Source organism: Salvelinus fontinalis, chromosome 15 (assembly GCF_029448725.1).
Source record: "Salvelinus fontinalis isolate EN_2023a chromosome 15, ASM2944872v1, whole genome shotgun sequence".
NCBI classification, from domain to species: Eukaryota; Metazoa; Chordata; class Actinopteri; order Salmoniformes; family Salmonidae; genus Salvelinus; species Salvelinus fontinalis.
This window is the reverse complement of record NC_074679.1, coordinates 18131830-18153192: the sequence shown is the minus strand read 5'-3', so window position 1 is coordinate 18153192 and position 21363 is coordinate 18131830. Positions and strand designations below refer to the sequence as shown.

At 49.2% G+C, this 21363-nt stretch overlaps 2 protein-coding genes across 2 annotated transcripts in view; one reads left to right on the top strand and one right to left on the bottom strand.

Moving 5' to 3' along the window:
- The window catches only part of ush2a (Usher syndrome 2A (autosomal recessive, mild)), a 504211-nt gene extending 491839 nt beyond the window's left edge, over positions 1-12372 (top strand). The window contains exons 81-83 of the mRNA XM_055862864.1: positions 7645-7713; positions 8489-8674; positions 9690-12372. Coding sequence (XP_055718839.1) covers positions 7645-7713; positions 8489-8674; positions 9690-9779 — 345 coding nt within the window. The 3' untranslated portion in view covers positions 9780-12372. The remainder of the gene's footprint in view (positions 1-7644; positions 7714-8488; positions 8675-9689) is intronic.
- Positions 12373-17376: 5004 nt separating this feature from the next.
- LOC129811503 (BTB/POZ domain-containing protein KCTD3-like) overlaps positions 17377-21363 on the bottom strand; it is a 30985-nt gene continuing 26998 nt past the window's right edge. Inside the window, exon 19 of the mRNA XM_055862865.1 lies at positions 17377-21318. Coding sequence (XP_055718840.1) covers positions 20637-21318 — 682 coding nt within the window. The 3' untranslated portion in view covers positions 17377-20636. The remainder of the gene's footprint in view (positions 21319-21363) is intronic.

Here is a 21363-nt window from a genome sequence, read left to right as displayed (position 1 = left end):
AGCAGTGCGTCAATAAACAACAACACAGAGTTACATGTGGGATAAACAAAAGTACAATCAATAAAACAATAGAAAAATCTATATACAATGTGTGCAAATTGAGTAAGGAGGTAAAGCAATAAATAGGCCATAGTAGCGAAGTAATTACAATTTAGCAAATTAACACTGGAGTGATAGATGTGCAGATGATGATGTGCAAGTAGAAATACTGGTGTGCAAAAGAGCAACAAAAAAAAGTTTAAAAAAACAATATGGGGATGAGGTAGGTAGTTGGATGGGCTATTTACAGATGGGCTGTGTACAGCTGCAGCGATCGGTAAGCTGCTCAGATAGCTGATGCTTAAATTTAGTGAGGGAGATATAAGTCTCCAGCTTCAGCGATTTTTGCAATTCGTTCCAGTCATTGGCAGCAGAGAACTGGAAGGAAAGGCGGCCAAAGCTGGTGTTGGCTTTGAGGATGACCAGTGAGTTATACCTGCTAGAGCGCGTGCTACGGGTGGGTGTTGTTATCGTGACCAGTGAGCTGAGATAAGGCGGAGCTTTACCTAGCAAAGACTTATAGATGACCTGGAGCCAGTGGGTTTGGCGACGAATATGTAGCGAGGGCCAGCCGATTAGAGCATACAGGTCGCAGTGGTGGGTAGTATATTGGGCTTTGGTGACAAAATGGATGGCACTGTGATAAACTGCATCCAGTTTAGAGTGTTTGGAGGCTATTTTGTCGATGACATCTCTGAAGTCGAGGATCGGTAGGATAGTCAGTTTTACGAGGGTAAGTTTGGCGGCGTGAGTGAAGGAGGTCATAACACTGTCATGGCCCATATTTACACCTGTTGTGACATACACCTACATAAGAGTGTCAAAACCCACATTTATGTTCCTGAAATCTGCTCCTGCATTCATCCCAGTCATCAGCAACCGAGCATTGGAATAGGTGTATGTCTGACATCAACGTGTGCACAATTACATGATAATTTAATATGGTCAATTTTAAAAAATGTATACATAACAAACATACTGTGGGCTATGGTGTAATGGAATGTTTTGCCTTGTGTGGTAGGTTTTGTAGGTGTCATAACCAGCCATAAAATAACACATATGACACAGCAGGTGTAAATATATGGGTAATGACAGTGTTATCACCATATTATAACAGGTTGTGACAGGTTGTCAGCTGTTGTGACATGGTTATGACCATATTATAACATGTTATGACGCTGGGTGTCATGTAAAGTGTTACCAAAATATATATATTTATTCATTTTTTTATTGTTGGACATAAAAGACTAAAAACACCAGCAAATCAGCTCCAAGTGATTTTAATTTTGGAAATCTGTTCCCAGCTATTCTCACACCGTTCTGACCCGTGTGTACCTCAACACCGTTCTGACCCGTGTGTGCCTCAACACCGTTCTGACCCGTATGTGCCTCAACACCGCTCTGACACGTATGTGCCTCAACACCGTTCTGACCCGTGTGTGCCTCAACACCGTTCTGACCAGTATGTGCCTCAACACCGCTCTGACACGTGTGTGCCTCAACACCGTTCTGACCCGTGTGTGCCTCAACACCGTTCTGACCCGTATGTGCCTCAACACCGTTCTGACCCGTATGTGCCTCAACACCGTTCTGACCCGTATGTGCCTCAACACCGTTCTGACCCGTATGTGCCTCAACACCGTTCTGACCCGTGTGTGCCTCAACACCGTTCTGACCCGTGTGTGCCTCAACACCGTTCTGACCCGTATGTGCCTCAACACCGTTCTGACACGTATGTGCCTCAACACCGTTCTGACACGTATGTGCCTCAACACCGTTCTGACCCGTGTGTGCCTCAACACCGTTCTGACCCGTGTGTGCCTCAACACCGTTCTGACCCGTGTGTACCTCAACACCGTTCTGACACGTATGTGCCTCAACACCGTTCTGACACGTGTGTGCCTCAACACCGTTCTGACCCGTGTGTACCTCAACACCGTTCTGACACGTATGTGCCTCAACACCGTTCTGACACGTATGTGCCTCAACACCGTTCTGACCCGTGTGTGCCTCAACACCGTTCTGACCCGTATGTGCCTCAACACCGTTCTGACACGTATGTGCCTCAACACCGCTCTGACACGTGTGTGCCTCAACACCGTTCTGACCCGTGTGTACCTCAACACCGTTCTGACCCGTATGTGCCTCAACACCGTTCTGACTCGTATGTGCCTCAACACCGTTCTGACCCGTGTGTGCCTCAACACCGTTCTGACCCGTGTGTGCCTCAACACCGTTCTGACCCGTGTGTGCCTCAACACCGTTCTGACCCGTGTGTGCCTCAACACCGTTCTGACCCGTGTGTGCCTCAACACCGTTCTGACCCGTATGTGCCTCAACACCGTTCTGACCCGTGTGTGCCTCAACACCGTTCTGACCCGTGTGTGCCTCAACACCGTTCTGACCCGTGTGTGCCTCAACACCGTTCTGACCCGTGTGTGCCTCAACACCGTTCTGACCCGTGTGTGCCTCAACACCGTTCTGACCCGTGTGTGCCTCAACACCGTTCTGACCCGTGTGTGCCTCAACACCGTTCTGACCCGTGTGTGCCTCAACACCGTTCTGACACGTATGTGCCTCAACACCGTTCTGACACGTATGTGCCTCAACACCGTTCTGACCCGTGTGTGCCTCAACACCGTTCTGACCCGTGTGTGCCTCAACACCGTTCTGACCCGTGTGTACCTCAACACCGTTCTGACCCGTATGTGCCTCAACACCGTTCTGACACGTATGTGCCTCAACACCGTTCTGACCCGTGTGTGCCTCAACACCGTTCTGACACGTATGTGCCTCAACACCGTTCTGACACGTATGTGCCTCAACACCGTTCTGACCCGTGTGTACCTCAACACCGTTCTGACACGTATGTGCCTCAACACCGTTCTGACCCGTGTGTACCTCAACACCGTTCTGACCCATATGTGCCTCAACACCGTTCTGACCCGTGTGTGCCTCAACACCGTTCTGACACGTATGTGCCTCAACACCGTTCTGACACGTATGTGCCTCAACACCGTTCTGACCCGTATGTGCCTCAACACCGTTCTGACCCGTGTGTGCCTCAACACCGTTCTGACCCGTGTGTGCCTCAACACCGTTCTGACCCGTGTGTGCCTCAACACCGTTCTGACCCGTATGTGCCTCAACACCGCTCTGACACGTATGTGCCTCAACACCGCTCTGACCCGTATGTGCCTCAACACCGTTCTGACCCGTGTGTGCCTCAACACCGTTCTGACACGTATGTGCCTCAACACCGTTCTGACCCGTGTGTGCCTCAACACCGTTCTGACCCGTGTGTGCCTCAACACCGTTCTGACCCGTGTGTGCCTCAACACCGCTCTGACACGTGTGTGCCTCAACACCGTTCTGACCCGTGTGTGCCTCAACACCGTTCTGACCCGTGTGTGCCTCAACACCGTTCTGACCCGTGTGTGCCTCAACACCGTTCTGACCCGTGTGTGCCTCAACACCGTTCTGACCCGTGTGTGCCTCAACACCGCTCTGACCCGTATGTGCCTCAACACCGCTCTGACCCGTGTGTGCCTCAACACCGTTCTGACCCGTGTGTGCCTCAACACCGTTCTGACCCGTATGTGCCTCAACACCGTTCTGACACGTATGTGCCTCAACACCGTTCTGACCCGTATGTGCCTCAACACCGTTCTGACCCGTATGTGCCTCAACACCGTTCTGACCCGTATGTGCCTCAACACCGTTCTGACCCGTGTGTGCCTCAACACCGTTCTGACCCGTGTGTGCCTCAACACCGTTCTGACCCGTGTGTGCCTCAACACCGTTCTGACCCGTGTGTGCCTCAACACCGTTCTGACCCGTGTGTGCCTCAACACCGTTCTGACCCGTGTGTGCCTCAACACCGTTCTGACCCGTGTGTGCCTCAACACCGTTCTGACCCGTGTGTGCCTCAACACCGTTCTGACCCGTGTGTGCCTCAACACCGTTCTGACACGTGTGTGCCTCAACACCGTTCTGACACGTATGTGCCTCAACACCGTTCTGACCCGTGTGTGCCTCAACACCGTTCTGACCCGTGTGTGCCTCAACACCGTTCTGACCCGTGTGTGCCTCAACACCGTTCTGACCCGTATGTGCCTCAACACCGTTCTGACACGTATGTGCCTCAACACCGTTCTGACCCGTGTGTGCCTCAACACCGTTCTGACACGTATGTGCCTCAACACCGTTCTGACCCGTGTGTACCTCAACACCGTTCTGACCCGTGTGTGCCTCAACACCGTTCTGACCCGTGTGTGCCTCAACACCGTTCTGACACGTATGTGCCTCAACACCGTTCTGACACGTATGTGCCTCAACACCGTTCTGACCCGTATGTGCCTCAACACCGTTCTGACCCGTGTGTGCCTCAACACCGTTCTGACCCGTGTGTGCCTCAACACCGTTCTGACCCGTGTGTGCCTCAACACCGTTCTGACCCGTGTGTGCCTCAACACCGCTCTGACACGTATGTGCCTCAACACCGTTCTGACCCGTATGTGCCTCAACACCGTTCTGACCCGTGTGTGCCTCAACACCGTTCTGACACGTATGTGCCTCAACACCGTTCTGACACGTATGTGCCTCAACACCGTTCTGACCCGTGTGTGCCTCAACACCGTTCTGACACGTGTGTGCCTCAACACCGTTCTGACCCGTGTGTACCTCAACACCGTTCTGACACGTATGTGCCTCAACACCGTTCTGACACGTATGTGCCTCAACACCGCTCTGACACGTATGTGCCTCAACACCGCTCTGACACGTATGTGCCTCAACAACGCTCTGACACGTATGTGCCTCAACACCGCTCTGACCCGTGTGTACCTCAACACCGTTCTGACCCGTGTGTGCCTCAACACCGTTCTGACCCGTGTGTGCCTCAACACCGTTCTGACCCGTGTGTGCCTCAACACCGTTCTGACCCGTGTGTGCCTCAACACCGTTCTGACCCGTGTGTGCCTCAACACCGTTCTGACCCGTGTGTGCCTCAACACCGTTCTGACCCGTGTGTGCCTCAACACCGTTCTGACCCGTGTGTGCCTCAACACCGTTCTGACCCGTGTGTGCCTCAACACCGTTCTGACCCGTGTGTGCCTCAACACCGTTCTGACCCGTGTGTGCCTCAACACCGTTCTGACCCGTGTGTGCCTCAACACCGTTCTGACCCGTGTGTGCCTCAACACCGTTCTGACCCGTGTGTGCCTCAACACCGTTCTGACCCGTGTGTACCTCAACACCGTTCTGACACGTATGTGCCTCAACACCGTTCTGACACGTATGTGCCTCAACACCGTTCTGACCCGTGTGTACCTCAACACCGTTCTGACCCGTGTGTACCTCAACACCGTTCTGACCCGTGTGTGCCTCAACACCGTTCTGACCCGTGTGTGCCTCAACACCGTTCTGACCCGTGTGTGCCTCAACACCGTTCTGACACGTGTGTGCCTCAACACCGCTCTGACACGTATGTGCCTCAACACCGCTCTGACACGTATGTGCCTCAACACCGTTCTGACCCGTGTGTACCTCAACACCGTTCTAACCCGTATGTGCCTCAACACCGTTCTGACTCGTGTGTGCCTCAACACCGTTCTGACCCGTGTGTGCCTCAACACCGTTCTGACCCGTGTGTGCCTCAACACCGTTCTGACCCGTATGTGCCTCAACACCGTTCTGACCCGTATGTGCCTCAACACCGTACTGACCCGTATGTGCCTCAACACCGTTCTGACCCGTGTGTGCCTCAACACCGTTCTGACCCGTGTGTGCCTCAACACCGTTCTGACCCGTGTGTGCCTCAACACCGTTCTGACCCGTGTGTGCCTCAACACCGTTCTGACCCGTGTGTGCCTCAACACCGTTCTGACCCGTGTGTGCCTCAACACCGTTCTGACCCGTGTGTGCCTCAACACCGTTCTGACACGTGTGTGCCTCAACACCGTTCTGACACGTATGTGCCTCAACACCGTTCTGACACGTATGTGCCTCAACACCGTTCTGACCCGTGTGTGCCTCAACACCGTTCTGACACGTATGTGCCTCAACACCGTTCTGACCCGTGTGTACCTCAACACCGTTCTGACACGTATGTGCCTCAACACCGTTCTGACACGTATGTGCCTCAACACCGCTCTGACACGTATGTGCCTCAACACCGTTCTGACACGTATGTGCCTCAACACCGTTCTGACACGTATGTGCCTCAACACCGTTCTGACCCGTGTGTACCTCAACACCGTTCTGACACGTATGTGCCTCAACACCGTTCTGACCCGTGTGTACCTCAACACCGTTCTGACACGTATGTGCCTCAACACCGTTCTGACCCGTGTGTGCCTCAACACCGTTCTGACCCGTATGTGCCTCAACACCGTTCTGACACGTATGTGCCTCAACACCGTTCTGACCCGTATGTGCCTCAACACCGCTCTGACACGTATGTGCCTCAACACCGTTCTGACCCGTGTGTGCCTCAACACCGTTCTGACCCGTATGTGCCTCAACACCGTTCTGACCCGTATGTGCCTCAACACCGTTCTGACCCGTATGTGCCTCAACACCGTTCTGACCCGTATGTGCCTCAACACCGTTCTGACCCGTGTGTGCCTCAACACCGTTCTGACCCGTGTGTGCCTCAACACCGTTCTGACCCGTGTGTGCCTCAACACCGTTCTGACCCGTGTGTACCTCAACACCGTTCTGACCCGTGTGTGCCTCAACACCGTTCTGACACGTGTGTGCCTCAACACCGTTCTGACACGTATGTGCCTCAACACCGTTCTGACCCGTGTGTGCCTCAACACCGTTCTGACCCGTGTGTGCCTCAACACCGTTCTGACCCGTGTGTACCTCAACACCGTTCTGACCCGTGTGTACCTCAACACCGTTCTGACACGTATGTGCCTCAACACCGTTCTGACCCGTGTGTACCTCAACACCGTTCTGACACGTATGTGCCTCAACACCGTTCTGACACGTATGTGCCTCAACACCGCTCTGACACGTATGTGCCTCAACACCGTTCTGACCCGTGTGTACCTCAACACCGTTCTAACCCGTATGTGCCTCAACACCGTTCTGACTCGTGTGTGCCTCAACACCGTTCTGACCCGTGTGTGCCTCAACACCGTTCTGACCCGTGTGTGCCTCAACACCGTTCTGACCTGTATGTGCCTCAACACCGCTATGACACGTATGTGCCTCAACACCGTTCTGACCCGTGTGTACCTCAACACCGTTCTAACCCGTATGTGCCTCAACACCGTTCTGACTCGTATGTGCCTCAACACCGTTCTGACTCGTATGTGCCTCAACACCGTTCTGACCCGTGTGTGCCTCAACACCGTTCTGACCCGTGTGTGCCTCAACACCGTTCTGACCCGTGTGTGCCTCAACACCGTTCTGACCCGTGTGTGCCTCAACACCGTTCTGACCCGTGTGTGCCTCAACACCGTTCTGACCCGTGTGTGCCTCAACACCGTTCTGACCCGTATGTATTCTCCTCTAAAGTTGACACGCACTGCAAACTCACACACACAATCACACACATAGCTGATGTGTCACACACTGCCTCTGCCCCAGCAGTTTGATACGGTAACAGACTGTCTAGAGGACAGCAACGTGACTCTAAAGAGCTACACTATGAACTATGAGGTAGGAGGGGAGAGAGTGTGTGCATGCACCCTACTGTATACAACCTTATTGACTGGTTAAGGGGGAAAGGGAGTGTGCATGCACCCTACTGTATACAACCTTATTGACTGGTTAAGGGGGGAAGGGAGTGTGCATGCACCCTACTGTATACAACCTTATTGACTGGTTAAGGGGGGAAGGGAGTGTGCATGCACCCTACTGTATACAACCTTATTGACTGGTTAAGGGGGAAAGGGAGTGTGCATGCATCCCACTAACTCTTACACACTTGGCAGGATGAGAGAGTGTGCATGTACCACCCTATAACCCCAAATGGAAGCATGCATGATTTGAGTCTTGGACTAACACGTTTACAATCAACTGGTGTCACTGATTTCTCCTGGAGGGTGAGATGATTTGGGTGATTCTTGATTCAGTGCCTGGCCTTTGTCCTTCTGTTTAGAATTGACACTTTAATGGTGAACAATGACCATTTAATGTGGATATGTGGGTCATGTTTCTCTTGGTGTGTGACATACTGTTTTAGTATGTGGGATACTTCTATTGTACTGGCGTGTGTGTTAATGTTTTAGTATGTGGGATACTTATATTCTACTGGTGGGTAGGTTAATGTTTCAGTATGTGGGATACTTCTATTTTATTGGCGTGTGTGTTAATGTTTTAGTATGTGGGATACTTCTATTGTATTGGTATGTGGCTGATGATTGTGTTGATGAAGGTCGTTATATCATTTCATTTCATTTCCTCTACTTCCTGTTACCCATCACCCCGCCAGGGCCTGACGGACAGTAAGATTGTGGGCGGAGGCTCACGGTTCAGCCCCATGTCGGTCCTCCGTGTGCCCAGCCAATCACAGCTCAGCCATGCCTACTCCCAGAACTCCCTGCACCGCAGCGTCAGTCAGCTGATCGAACAGGACAGGAAGTCTCTGATGGGGGAGGGAGGACAAGACTCTGGGCTGGTGAGAGGGGGAGGGACAAGACTCTGGGCTGGTGAGAGGGGGAGGGACAAGATTCTGGACTGGTGAGAGGGGGAGGGACACGACTCTGGGCTGGTGAGAGGGGGAGGACAAGACTCTGGGCTGGTGAGAGGGGGAGGGACAAGACTCTGGGCTGGTGAGAGGGGGAGGGACAAGATTCTGGACTGGTGAGAGGGGGAGGGACACGACTCTGGGCTGGTGAGAGGGGGAGGGACAAGACTCTGGGCTGGTGAGAGGGGGAGGGACAAGACTCTGGGCTGGTGAGAGGGGGAGGGACAAGATTCTGGACTGGTGAGAGGGGGAGGGACACGACTCTGGGCTGGTGAGAGGGGGAGGGACAAGACTCTGGGCTGGTGAGAGGGGGAGGGACAAGACTCTGGGCTGGTGAGAGGGGGAGGGACAAGACTCTGGACTGGTGAGAGGGGGAGGGACAAGACTCTGGACTGGTGAGAGGGGGAGGGACACGACTCTGGGCTGGTGAGAGGGGGAGGGACAAGACTCTGGACTGGTGAGAGGGGGAGGGACACGACTCTGGGCTGGTGAGAGGGGGAGGGACAAGACTCTGGGCTGGTGAGAGGGGGAGGGACACGACTCTGGGCTGGTGAGAGGGGGAGGGACACAACTCTGGGCTGGTGAGAGGGGGAGGGACAAGACTCTGGGCTGGTGAGAGGGGGAGGGACACAACTCTGGGCTGGTGAGAGGGGGAGGGACAAGACTCTGGGCTGGTGAGAGGGGGAGGGACACAACTCTGGACTGGGAAGGAGGGGGGACACAACTCTGGATTGGTGAGTGGTGGGAAAGGGAGAGGAGAGGGAACACAACTCTGGATTGGTGAGAGGTGGGAAAGGGAGAGGAGAGGGGACAACTCAGGACTGGTGAGAGGGGGAGGAGTAGAAAGTCAACTGAGCTGTGACAATATAATGCTTAAATCCCACTGATGATCTCAGATTGTGTTCCATTATATGATCTCCTAACCATGATGTTGTTTCTGTTGCAGTATGTGGAGGATGATGAGTTTGTTGAAGCCATCAAAGCCTTCAGCTCTGTGAGGAAGGAACACACCATGTTCACAGACACACACCTCTAGATGGGGTCCCCCCCCACACAACCACACACCAACCACCAACATCTGGGCTCTCGACACACTACAACTGAACTGAAAACCCAGAACTCAACCCCCAGCAGTCAAAACATGAACACAAACCATGGACCTCAAACTGAAACCATGAACCCTGAACTCAAGTTAGGAATCCTGGATTCAGAACTGAAAGAATCCCAGGCTTTCTAAAACTCCTATACTCATCATTATTACTTTATGCCAACTGTCATAACCTGGAAACAGCTAAACATTTCAGCAAGTGTGGAACTCAAAGCAATGCCTCTCACCTCTTTCATTTTTATCATAACAGTTAACCTACTGTAAGTGTGTGGTAACTGTGCCTAGTAAACCTAGCATCAATGACATTTTTAATGGTATTTGTGACAAGACCATTTTTATAATCAGTGTAAAAGCCAACTGTTTATGTGAATGAACTATATCCACAAATGTATCATCTGACAGTATTTGGTTGATCAATGTTGTGGTAAGTGGTTGACGGAAGTTTTGATGTGGTAATAGTTTTCTTGAGGTTAACCATAGTGCTGTGTGATGCTTCCACACACCTAACATTGTGTTTCAAACTACACTACATGACCAAAAGTATGTGGACGTCTGCTCACCAAACATCTCATTCCAAAATCATGGGCATCAATGCGGAGTTGGTCCCCTCTTTGCTGCAATAACAGCCTCCACTCTACTGGGAAGGCTTTCCACTAGATGTTGTAACATTGCTGTGGGGACTTGCTGTGCTGGACCTCACAAAAGCATTAGTGAGGTCGGCCACTGATGTTAGGCGATTAGGCCTGGCATTCCAATTCATCCCAAAGGTGTTCGATGGGGTTGAGGTCAGGGCTCTGTGCAGGCCAGTCAAGTTCTTCCACACCGATCTTGACAAACCATTTCTGTATGGAGCTTTCTTTGTGCACGGGGGCATTGTCATGCTTAAACAGGAAAGGGCCTTCCCCAAATTGTTGCCACATAGTTGGAAGCACAGAATCGTCTAGAATGTCATTGTATGCTCTAGCGTTAAGATTTCCCTTCACTGGAACTAAGGGGCCTAGCCCGAACCATGAAAAACAGCCCCAGACCATTATTCCTCCACCACCAAACTTCGCAGTTTGCACTTTTATTCGGGCAGGGAGCGTTCTCCTGGCATCCACCAGACCCAGATTCGTCCGTCGGACTGCCAGATGGGAAAGCGTGATTCATCACTCCAGAGAACGCGTGTCCACTGCTCTAGAGTCCAATGGTGGCGAGCTTTACACCACTCCACCCGACTCTTGACATTGCACATGGTGATCTTACGCTTGTGTGCGGCTGCTCGACCATGGAAACCCATTTCATGAAGCTCCCGACAAACAGTTCTTGAGCTGACGTTGCTTCCTGAGGCAGCTTGGAACTCGGTGTGAATGTTGCAACAGAGGACAGACGATTTTTGTGTGGCCTCTACGCACTCCAGCACTCCGCAATCCCATTCTGTGAACTTGTATGGCCTACCACTTCGCGGTTGAGCCATTGCTGTTCCTAGACGTTTCCATTTCACAATAACAGCACTTATAGTTTACCCGGGCAGCTCCACAGGGCAGACATTTGTCGAACTGACTTGTTAGAAAGGTGGTATCCTATGATGGTGCCACGTTGAAAGTCACTGAGCTCTTCAGTAAGTCCATTCTACTGCCAATGATTGTCTATGGAGATTGCATGGCTGTCTGCTCGATTTCATACACCTGTCAGCAACGGGTGTGACTGAAATAGCCGAATCCACTCATTTGAAGCGTTGTCCACATACTTTTGTATATATAGTGTATCGTAGAGATTTTCAACAAGTTTTCTTGGTACAGTAAATAATGTTGTCGTTTTGTTTTTTTACACTGGCAGTATTAATTTATTAATGTAAAAAGTATTATATATATATATATAGTGGATTTTTTTCTTTGTATGTGGTCTGGCCTATGTTCATAATGTCTTATAACTGTGTTACATATCTCCATCTTCAACTTAGTCTTGAGTCAGCTGTTTAGCCCAGACAACTATGACAATCCTTAGGCCAGACAATAGTTGGTCCAGAGTCCAGAGCAGGGATTCCAAAACTAGGTCCTGGGGCCCCCTACTTGAGTGCACGTTTAGTTTTTTTGGCCCTAGCACTACACGGCTGATTCAAATAAAGCTTGACAATGAGTTGGTTATTTGAATCAGCTGTGCAGTGCTAGTGCAAACCCCAGGACCTAGTTTGTGAAGCCCTGCGCAAGAGAGATGGCACATGGTTGGCTGTACAGTTGGATGATCTGTGTAGCGACATAGCTGAAGAGAGACAAGCAACTCTAGTGTCCTAGTTTAGATCTATCTCCCACTCCTCTCCTGCACCTGGCCTGGTTAGAACATAGACAGTGGCCAGTTGAATAAAACTAATTGACTCTTCTTGTGTAGCTTTGTGTAGAGAGCTAGGCACCAAAATTCTAGGTACTAGAATGCTTTTTTACTTTTTCATGATAAGACACGTCATATTGTAATGAATTCGTTTTTTTGAATGTCTCCCGATTAATAATGTATTTGAGAAATAAATATTGTGGTGTAACTTAAATAGTGTGATACGCTGCTGTTGTTGGTGTTATTAAAAACCAGTGGCTGGTAGATGCACGCACTTTGGCCGGAATTCCATCCAATGCCACTTTTGTCGGCAATGCACGTTTTAAAGGCAACGTTCCAGCGTTCGCGGAGACCACATTCACGGTAAACGCTGCATATATCGGGTCATTACCTTTAAATGGCACGTGGTCCAAAAATCCACGAGCTAATTCAATCCTGACCTTTAATATAGACTCTCTCCCAACATCAACATTAAATGTGTGGAAACCAAAAGGATTGGAGTGAGGCATGAAAATGTGTGATATGTATGACACAGTTGTCAGAGTTGTGGTTGGTGTTTGAGGAAAGACAGAAAGCTGATATACTGGGTATTGTGTTTTACTCCATCAGTACAGACTAGAGGAGACGTCAGAGAGGATAGAAGGCTGATATACTGGGTATTGTGTTTTACTCCATCAGTACAGACTAGAGGAGATGTCAGATAGGATAGAAGGCTGATATACTGGGTATTGTGTTTTACTCCATCAGTACAGACTAGAGGAGATGTCAGAGAGGATAGAAGGCTGATATACTGGGTATTGTGTTTTACTCCATCAGTACAGACTAGAGGAGACGTCAGACAGGATAGAAGCAGCAGTTAATAGTTACAGAACACACACCTATTTCATCTCAACGCAGGGTAACAATTCCTATGACAGGTGGCACATCGAGACATTACACTGACAAAGCCTTATGAAAATGTCATCATCTACCAACAGATAAACAGAATGCTTGTCAACAACAGCGTTTTGTGGAGAAACCAATATTAAAACCACACTAAACTGTATGAAGTTTAGACATATGTAGTAGGTGACAGATAGGCATACATTTATCAACTTACCCAGCATTGTCTGAACCTTGAGTTTACACACATCCACAGATCCCTCTAGTGGAGTCCCATTGTAGTAACTCACCCTGGCCACCCAAACCCCTCTACCAAGCAGTAGAACTGGAGCTGCAAAACTAAGGCCTGCCATTCAACAAGTATTAGGTCCTTCATGTCAACCAATTCACATCACAGACACACACAGGCCTAAGGGGATGGTATTTCAGCGAGCCATGTAGCTGTCAGGTATGTTTTTATGTCCCTTAAAAACGGACACACCAAACTGGCAGTTATGACTGTTCCCCAACTCAAGGATGCCCTTTTGACAAGGGCAATAGTAGCTACACATTCACAGGCACATTCACAGCTATTGTCAAAGTTTTAAAAAGTGCTTGTAGCAGACAGTATGGCCCTTGGCAGCTCACACATTCAGATGTAGCAACATCCCTTTATTACACTCATAAATCACACTGCTATCAAATGCCATTTTCAGACAACAAAGTTGCTAACGTCTCTAAAGGGAAGGTTACTCTCCTGAGGTCAGCGCTGCTGCCAAGTGTGTTAAAGACACCGTCTGGGACACACACACACTCTGACAAGAGTATCCACACCAAGCTAGTGCTTCCTCCCTGCGCTACCCACTGAAATATAACAGACATGTTGATCACATGACAGTCTGTCCAAAGACTATGGCCTAGATTCATTCAGATCAAGCATTAAATGACAATAGTGGGCACCCGCATAGCTGCTCATTTGGTGGTGTCGTAGGTATAACTGCTTAGAGCTGTCAAATCAGTGAGCAGCTGCTCGTGTGGTCATTGTCGCGAAGCCCGTCACACCCATCCCACTTGCGTTAGAAGTTCAGAATGAGAAAGTGTTGGCTATATAGAAATAATGATGCTCAAATTGAGAAATCATTCAACTAAATAATACGGATTTATATCAGACTAACAAAGGTGTATGTTACAACACACATTCCCATGGAGCTCAGGTGGTAGGGCATGGAGCTCAGGTGGTAGAGCATGGAGCTCAGGTGGTAGAGCATGGCGCTCAGTTGGTAGAGCATGGAGCTCAGGTGGTAGAGCATGGAGCTCAGGTGGTAGAGCATGGCGCTCAGTTGGTAGAGCATGGCGCTCAGGTGGTAGAGCATGGAGCTCAGGTGGTAGAGCATGGAGCTCAGGTGGTAGAGCATGGAGCTCAGGTGGTAGAGCATGGAGCTCAGGTGGTAGAGCATGGAGCTCAGGTGGTAGAGCATGGAGCTCAGGTGGTAGAGCATGGAGCTCAGGTGGTAGAGCATGGAGCTCAGTTGGTAGAGCATGGAGCTCAGTTGGTAGAGCATGGTGCTCAGGTGGTAGAGCATGGAGCTCAGGTGGTAGAGCATGGAGCTCAGGTGGTAGAGCATGGAGCTCAGGTGGTAGAGCATGGAGCTCAGGTGGTAGAGCATGGAGCTCAGGTGGTAGAGCATGGAGCTCAGGTGGTAGAGCATGGAACTCAGGTGGTAGAGCATGGAACTCAGGTGGTAGAGCATGGAGCTCAGGTGGTAGAGCATGGAGCTCAGTTGATAGAGCATGGAGCTCAGGTGGTAGAGCATGGAGCTCAGGTGGTAGAGCATGGAGCTCAGGTGGTAGAGCATGGAGCTCAGGTGGTAGAGCATGGAGCTCAGGTGGTAGAGCATGGAGCTCAGGTGGTAAAGCATGGAGCTCAGGTGGTAGAGCATGGAGCTCAGGTGGTAGAGCATGGAGCTCAGTTGATAGAGCATGGAGCTCAGGTGGTAGAGCATGGAGCTCAGGTGGTAGAGCATGGAGCTCAGTTCGTAGAGCATGGAGCTCAGTTGGTAGAGCATGGAGCTCAGTTGGTAGAGCATGGAGCTCAGTTGGTAGAGCATGGAGCTCAGGTGGTAGAGCATGGAGCTCAATTGGTAGAGCATGGAGCTCAGTTGGTAGAGCATGGAGCTCAGTTGGTAGAGCATGGAGCTCAGTTGGTAGAGCATGGAGCTCAGTTGGTAGAGCATGGAGCTCAGTTGGTAGAGCAAGGAGCTCAGTTGATAGAGCATGGAGCTCAGTTGGTAGAGCATGGAGCTCAGGTGGTAGAGCATGGAGCTCAGGTGGTAGAGCATGGAGCTCAGGTGGTAGAGCATGGAGCTCAGGTGGTAGAGCATGGAGCTCAGTTGGTAGAGCATGGAGCTCAGTTGGTAGAGCATGGAGCTCAGTTGGTAGAGCATGGAGCTCAGTTGGTAGAGCATGGAGCTCAGGTGGTAGAGCATGGAGCTCAGGTGGTAGAGCATGGAGCTCAGGTGGTAGAGCATGGAGCTCAGGTGGTAGAGCATGGAGCTCAGGTGGTAGAGCATGGAGCTCAGTTGGTAGAGCATGGAGCTCAGTTGGTAGAGCATGGAGCTCAGGTGGTAGAGCATGGCGCTCAGGTGGTAGAGCATGGCGCTCAGGTGGTAGAGCATGGCGCTCAGTTGGTAGAGCATGGAGCTCAGTTGGTAGAGCATGGAGCTCAGGTGGTAGAGCATGGAGCTCAATTGGTAGAGCATGGAGCTCAGTTGGTAGAGCATGGAGCTCAGTTGGTAGAGCATGGAGCTCAGTTGGTAGAGCATGGAGCTCAGGTGGTAGAGCATGGAGCTCAGTTGGTAGAGCATGGAGCTCAGTTGGTAGAGCATGGAGCTCAGTTGGTAGAGCATGGAGCTCAGGTGGTAGAGCATGGAGCTCAGGTGGTAGAGCATGGAGCTCAGGTGGTAGAGCATGGAGCTCAGTTGGTAGAGCATGGAGCTCAGGTGGTAGAGCATGGAGCTCAGGTGGTAGAGCATGGAGCTCAGTTGGTAGAGCATGGAGCTCAGTTGGTAGAGCATGGAGCTCAGTTGGTAGAGCATGGAGCTCAGTTGGTAGAGCATGGAGCTCAGTTGGTAGAGCATGGAGCTCAGTTGGTAGAGCATGGCGCTTGCAATGCCAGGGTTGTGGGTTTGATTCCCACGGGACGAGTACGAATAAAGTATGAAAATGTAAGCACTCACTACTGTAAGTCGCTCTGGACTGCCAGGTCGCAGTTGCAAATGAGAACTTGTTCTCAACTAGCCTACCTGGTTAAATAAAGGTGAAATAAATAAGAGCGTCTGATAAATTACTCAAATGTAAATAAAAGTTCAAACTTGTAACAAAGCTGCATGGGATTATTACTAATGCGACTCGGCGCACCCAATGGCAATGTCCGTGATATGTAGAACACAGGGAGCCATTTGCTAATTCGACACCTCCAACATTGCCTAAATAAAAACAATGAAACTGCTTGAATATATCCCTATGAGTCAATCAAGTTTGTTATTGCTGGATGGAGCAAAAGCCTGCACCTGTCTCGCCCTGACCATAGAGAGCCCTTGGTGTTTAGGTCAGAGCGTGGCTAGAGGGGGTGTTCTAGTTGTCCTATTTCTATGTTGGTCTGCTTGGTATGGTTCCCAATTAGAGGTAGCTGATTATCGTTCTCTAATTGGGGATGATATTTAAGTTCTCCATTTTCCCACCTGGGTTGTGGGATATTGTTTGTGTTTGTGCTGGTTGCACCACGTAAGTCACGTTTTGTTGCTTGTTTATTGTTGTTTGAAAGTTTCACTTAAATAAAAGATGTGGAACTCAACACACGCTGCACCTTGGTCTGTCCATTATCACCACCGTGACAGAATATCCCACCACGAAAGGACCAAGCAGTGTGTGACGGAGGTAAAGGAGTTTTGGACCAGGGAAGAAATCATGGGAGGTTGTAAGACCCTTCCTTGGAAGGAGACACCAAGGAAGGTGGAAGGACAGCGACGACGCCGGGGACCGCGGCCACACGCTTCGCCTTGGTCCGTCCATTATCAGCACCGTGACAGCACCCCTATTATACCCAGCTTTACAATACAAGGTTACCAGGTTAGTGTGAATACTACTAGCCAGCTAAACCCAAGCTGAACCATAGGGTTATAAATAGGTCCAGTCTTTAGACTTCATCCTGTCTAGTCAGCTCAGACACAACAGCAGTGCCAACAGGTGAATAACAGATTTGTACTATACCATAGGTCAGTAAGCACTGATACATACTATATACAGCAACATAGTAATGTGTTTGTACATACGGTGTTATACAAAATGTTATAACGAGTGACAGAAATAGATCTATTTATTTTCTTTAGTATCTGGCTGGAGTGAAAGTGTAAATATGAGAAGAGAAGAGGCCTAGATTCAATCTGATCGACCCTATACAACTTTCAAATAGATTCAATCTGATCGCCCCCATACAACTTTCAAATAGATTCAATCTGATCGCCCCTATACAACTTTTAAATAGATTCAATCTGATCGCCCCTATACAACTTTCAAATAGATTCAATCTGATCGCCCCAATACAACTTTCAAATAGATTCAATCTGATCGCCCCTATACAACTTTCAAATAGATTCAATCTGATCGCCCCTATACAACTTTCAAATAGATTCAATCTGATCGACCCCATACAACTTTCAAATAGATTCAATCTGATCGCCCCCATACAACTTTCAAATAGATTCAATCTGATCGCCCCTATACAACTTTCAAATAGATTCAATCTGATCGACCCCATACAACTTTCAAATAGATTCAATCTGATCGCCCCCATACAACTTTCAAATAGATTCAATCTGATCGCCCCCATACAACTTTCAAATAGATTCAATCTGATTCAATCTGATCGCCCCCATACAACTTTCAAATTGATTCAGTCTGATCGACCCCATACAACTTTCAAATAGATTCAATCTGATCGACCCCATACAACTTTCAAATTGATTCAGTCTGATTCAATCTGATCGCCCCCATACAACTTTCAAATAGATTCAATCTGATCGACCCCATACAACTTTCAAATTGATTCAGTCTGATTCAATCTGATCGCCCCCATACAACTTTCAAATAGATTCAATCTGATTCAATCTGATCGCCCCCATACAACTTTCAAATAGATTCAATCTGATCGCCCCCATACAACTTTTAAATAGAATCAATCTGATCGCCCCCATACAACTTTTAAATAGATTCAATCTGATCGCCCCCTATACAACTTTTAAATAGATTCAATCTGATCACCCCCTATACAACTTTTAAAGCCAATGTTCCCACTTTCGCAGAAACCCCATTCACGGTAAACGCTGCATATGTCCGCTCAATAGGAAATTACCTTTAATGTCAAATTCCGCTATAAGGCAGATCTAAGGTGGATCGGAATAAATCCAGGCCTTAGACACAGAGGGACAGGCATTATTCCTCAAAGGGCTAAATATCATCTCATACCAAATAAAATGTTACATCATCATTTAGTCTTCATAGAGCAAATGCAATTTAGGTACGATAAAATATGATTCATATCAATATAGATTATATGAGAACAAACAGACATGTCGCAAACAGCAAATATGTAGATAGTTACATAAATATTAAATGCATCAGTATGGTTACTTATATAGTTTGGATTTTGTAGGTATACTCTTAATATACAGTATAATCAGGTTGCATATTATTTAAATGTACATCTTTGTATATGTTCAACATTCCATCTCTTATTGAACATCTCTGTCTAAAACAGACCTGGGTCAAATACAGTACATTCAAATACAAGGGGTGCGCTTGATTTAGAGTGTTGGGCAGAGTTTGCACTTTTGGGATTATTCCATTTTAGTGGACAAGCTAAATCAAGCGCACCTCAAGTTGTATGTACTTGACCCAGGTCTGGTCTAGTGATGGGGTAGAGGATGTCTTAGGAAGGGAACTAAAGGATGGGCTCCATTGATAACTCTTGCTCTCTCTCTCTCTCCCTCCCCTATTCTCTTTCTCCATCTGAAAGCTATCGTTGGGTGACAGGAGTGACAATAATAGCAGCTATCCAACCTGTGACAACTGGACAGGTCCAAGGCCTGGATTCAATCAGATGGAGCTTTAACCAGTGTTTGCCGACATAGCAGATTTCTTTTTAACCTATGTTTAACTAGGCAAGTCAGTTAAGAACAAAGTCTTATATACAATGACAGCCTACACCGGTCAAACCCGGACGACGCTGGGCCAATTGTGCGCCGCCCTATGAGACTCCCAATCACGGGTGGTTGTGATACAGCCTGAGTGTTGGAGGTGTACAAGCGGTATGAGCTGGCATATCGGTGAGCGGATGCTCCTGTCAATCTCCTTCCTTATTATCCCTTTGTGTTAGAGGTTCAAAACGCTACTAGAAAGTGCAGGCTTTTATCATGTTAAAAATAATTACTGATGTCATTGATGTGAGACTGATGCATGTTTTCATGCTCATTTGATGGGGGATTTATTCCCACTAGTCTAATTTGAGTGTTTGAACTTTAACGTGGCCACATGGGATTTGTTGGGATTATAGTCTGGTGTGGTTTCGTTGCATCCAATGGCAGTTAACGCAACGAGCCTCTTGTGGATCTGACAGCTCTAACGCAGTTCCACCTCCGACACCTCCAAAACAACGCTATGCTGCTGCCTATCTGATTGAATCTGCCCTTAAAACTCTAGATCCTCTCTCCATCACAGGACAGGGGGATACTTAGATAATGTCAAAGAAGACACTACAAAATGTAATCCTCTTCACATTTAAAGAAACAATACCATGGAAAGTCACATCGATCTTCAGCATGAGACGTCGGTCTGTTTCGATAAAGAAGTACAGATAAAGGGATTTACTGTGTAGTGTTGAATTCATTCATGTCTTAAACACAACACACATGGCTACTGGCTGGTAGAACAGCATGACTGTGTGAAGGTTCACTATCTGTGAACCCAAACTATGAGTTTGGGAAAGTGACCACAACCACAAGGGGGAAATAAACGTATGTAGCACTTTGTTAACAGTCTGTAAACTACATGCATCCAACACAAAAAGTCTGAATGATGTCATGAGGGACTATTGGATCAAACATTGGAGGTGCATCCTGGCCGTGACCCCACACTCCAAGGGCGTCTCCCGGAGAGTTGGGATATGAAAAAAACACATGTCCAATTCACACACAAGTATTGTACATGTATGACGTTAGAACAAATATAAGCACCCACCAAATGATTTATTATTATTAATTGTGTAGCTACCAGATACTAGCAATGATGGAGATATATAAAGGGTTAAAGTCATGATCCTTAGGCTGCGTCAAATTTCTTCCTCTTGACTGAGAATATAGGGCTTTCTTTTGAGATGTCATACATGAGTGTTGCCTGTGAGATGGAGTTGCCCTCAGACACTGATCTAAGGCCAGTTCCTCCTACTGGTTAGGGTTGTGGAGGGTAGGCTGGTCCTAGATCAGTGTTTACGGGGGTAACTTCTACCTGAAGCTGTTGACTGACAAACACAAGGGGCGTGTCTGCATCAGAGCTGTCCTTCACTCACAGGCTGCTGTCCTGATTGGCCGGCTCGCTGCACTTCCTGCGTTGGGGGGAAGTGGAGGCCAGCTTAGTGGGGGAGGGGGAGGCGGTGGAGGAGGAGTCACCGCATCCCCCTGAGAACACCCCCGAGGACAGCGAGGAGAGCTGGGGGACGGGAGGTGGCCTCTTCCTGCCCAGAAACAACCCTCCCTCAAACCCTGCCTTCCTCCTCACCTCAGACCTAGCCTTCGCCCCTGATCCAAGCCCCGCCCACTCCTCCTCCTCCGATTGGACCCTTCGACGAACGTCTCCACCAGGGCTCTCAGGCGGTTGCCGTGGCGATTCTGTGATACCCTCAGCTGCGTCTATGACCACAGCATCGTTAGCAACGACATTAGCGTAAGCGGCATTTGTGGTTCGGCTAGCCCAGAGCTCCATGGCAGAGCCCCTCCTCTCCACCTCCTCTCCCCCAGCCTCACACAGCGACCGGGTTCTGGCTTCTGTACCTGGGCGTGCCCCCTGTCCTGGAGCCTGTTCAGGGCTCTCCAGCAGGCCTTTCCCTAGGGAGAAGTTCTGGAAGTCTTTGTAGTTGTGGAAGGACTCTGTGCGCCGTGCTCGGGCCAGCAGTGGGCTCTCTCTGTAGGGTCGCAGAGCTCCGTAGGTAGCCATCTCTGGAATGGGATCCTGGGCCTGCAGCTGGAGGCTGGAGAGATAAAGACAACAGGGGTCAGAGAAATAGATATAGACA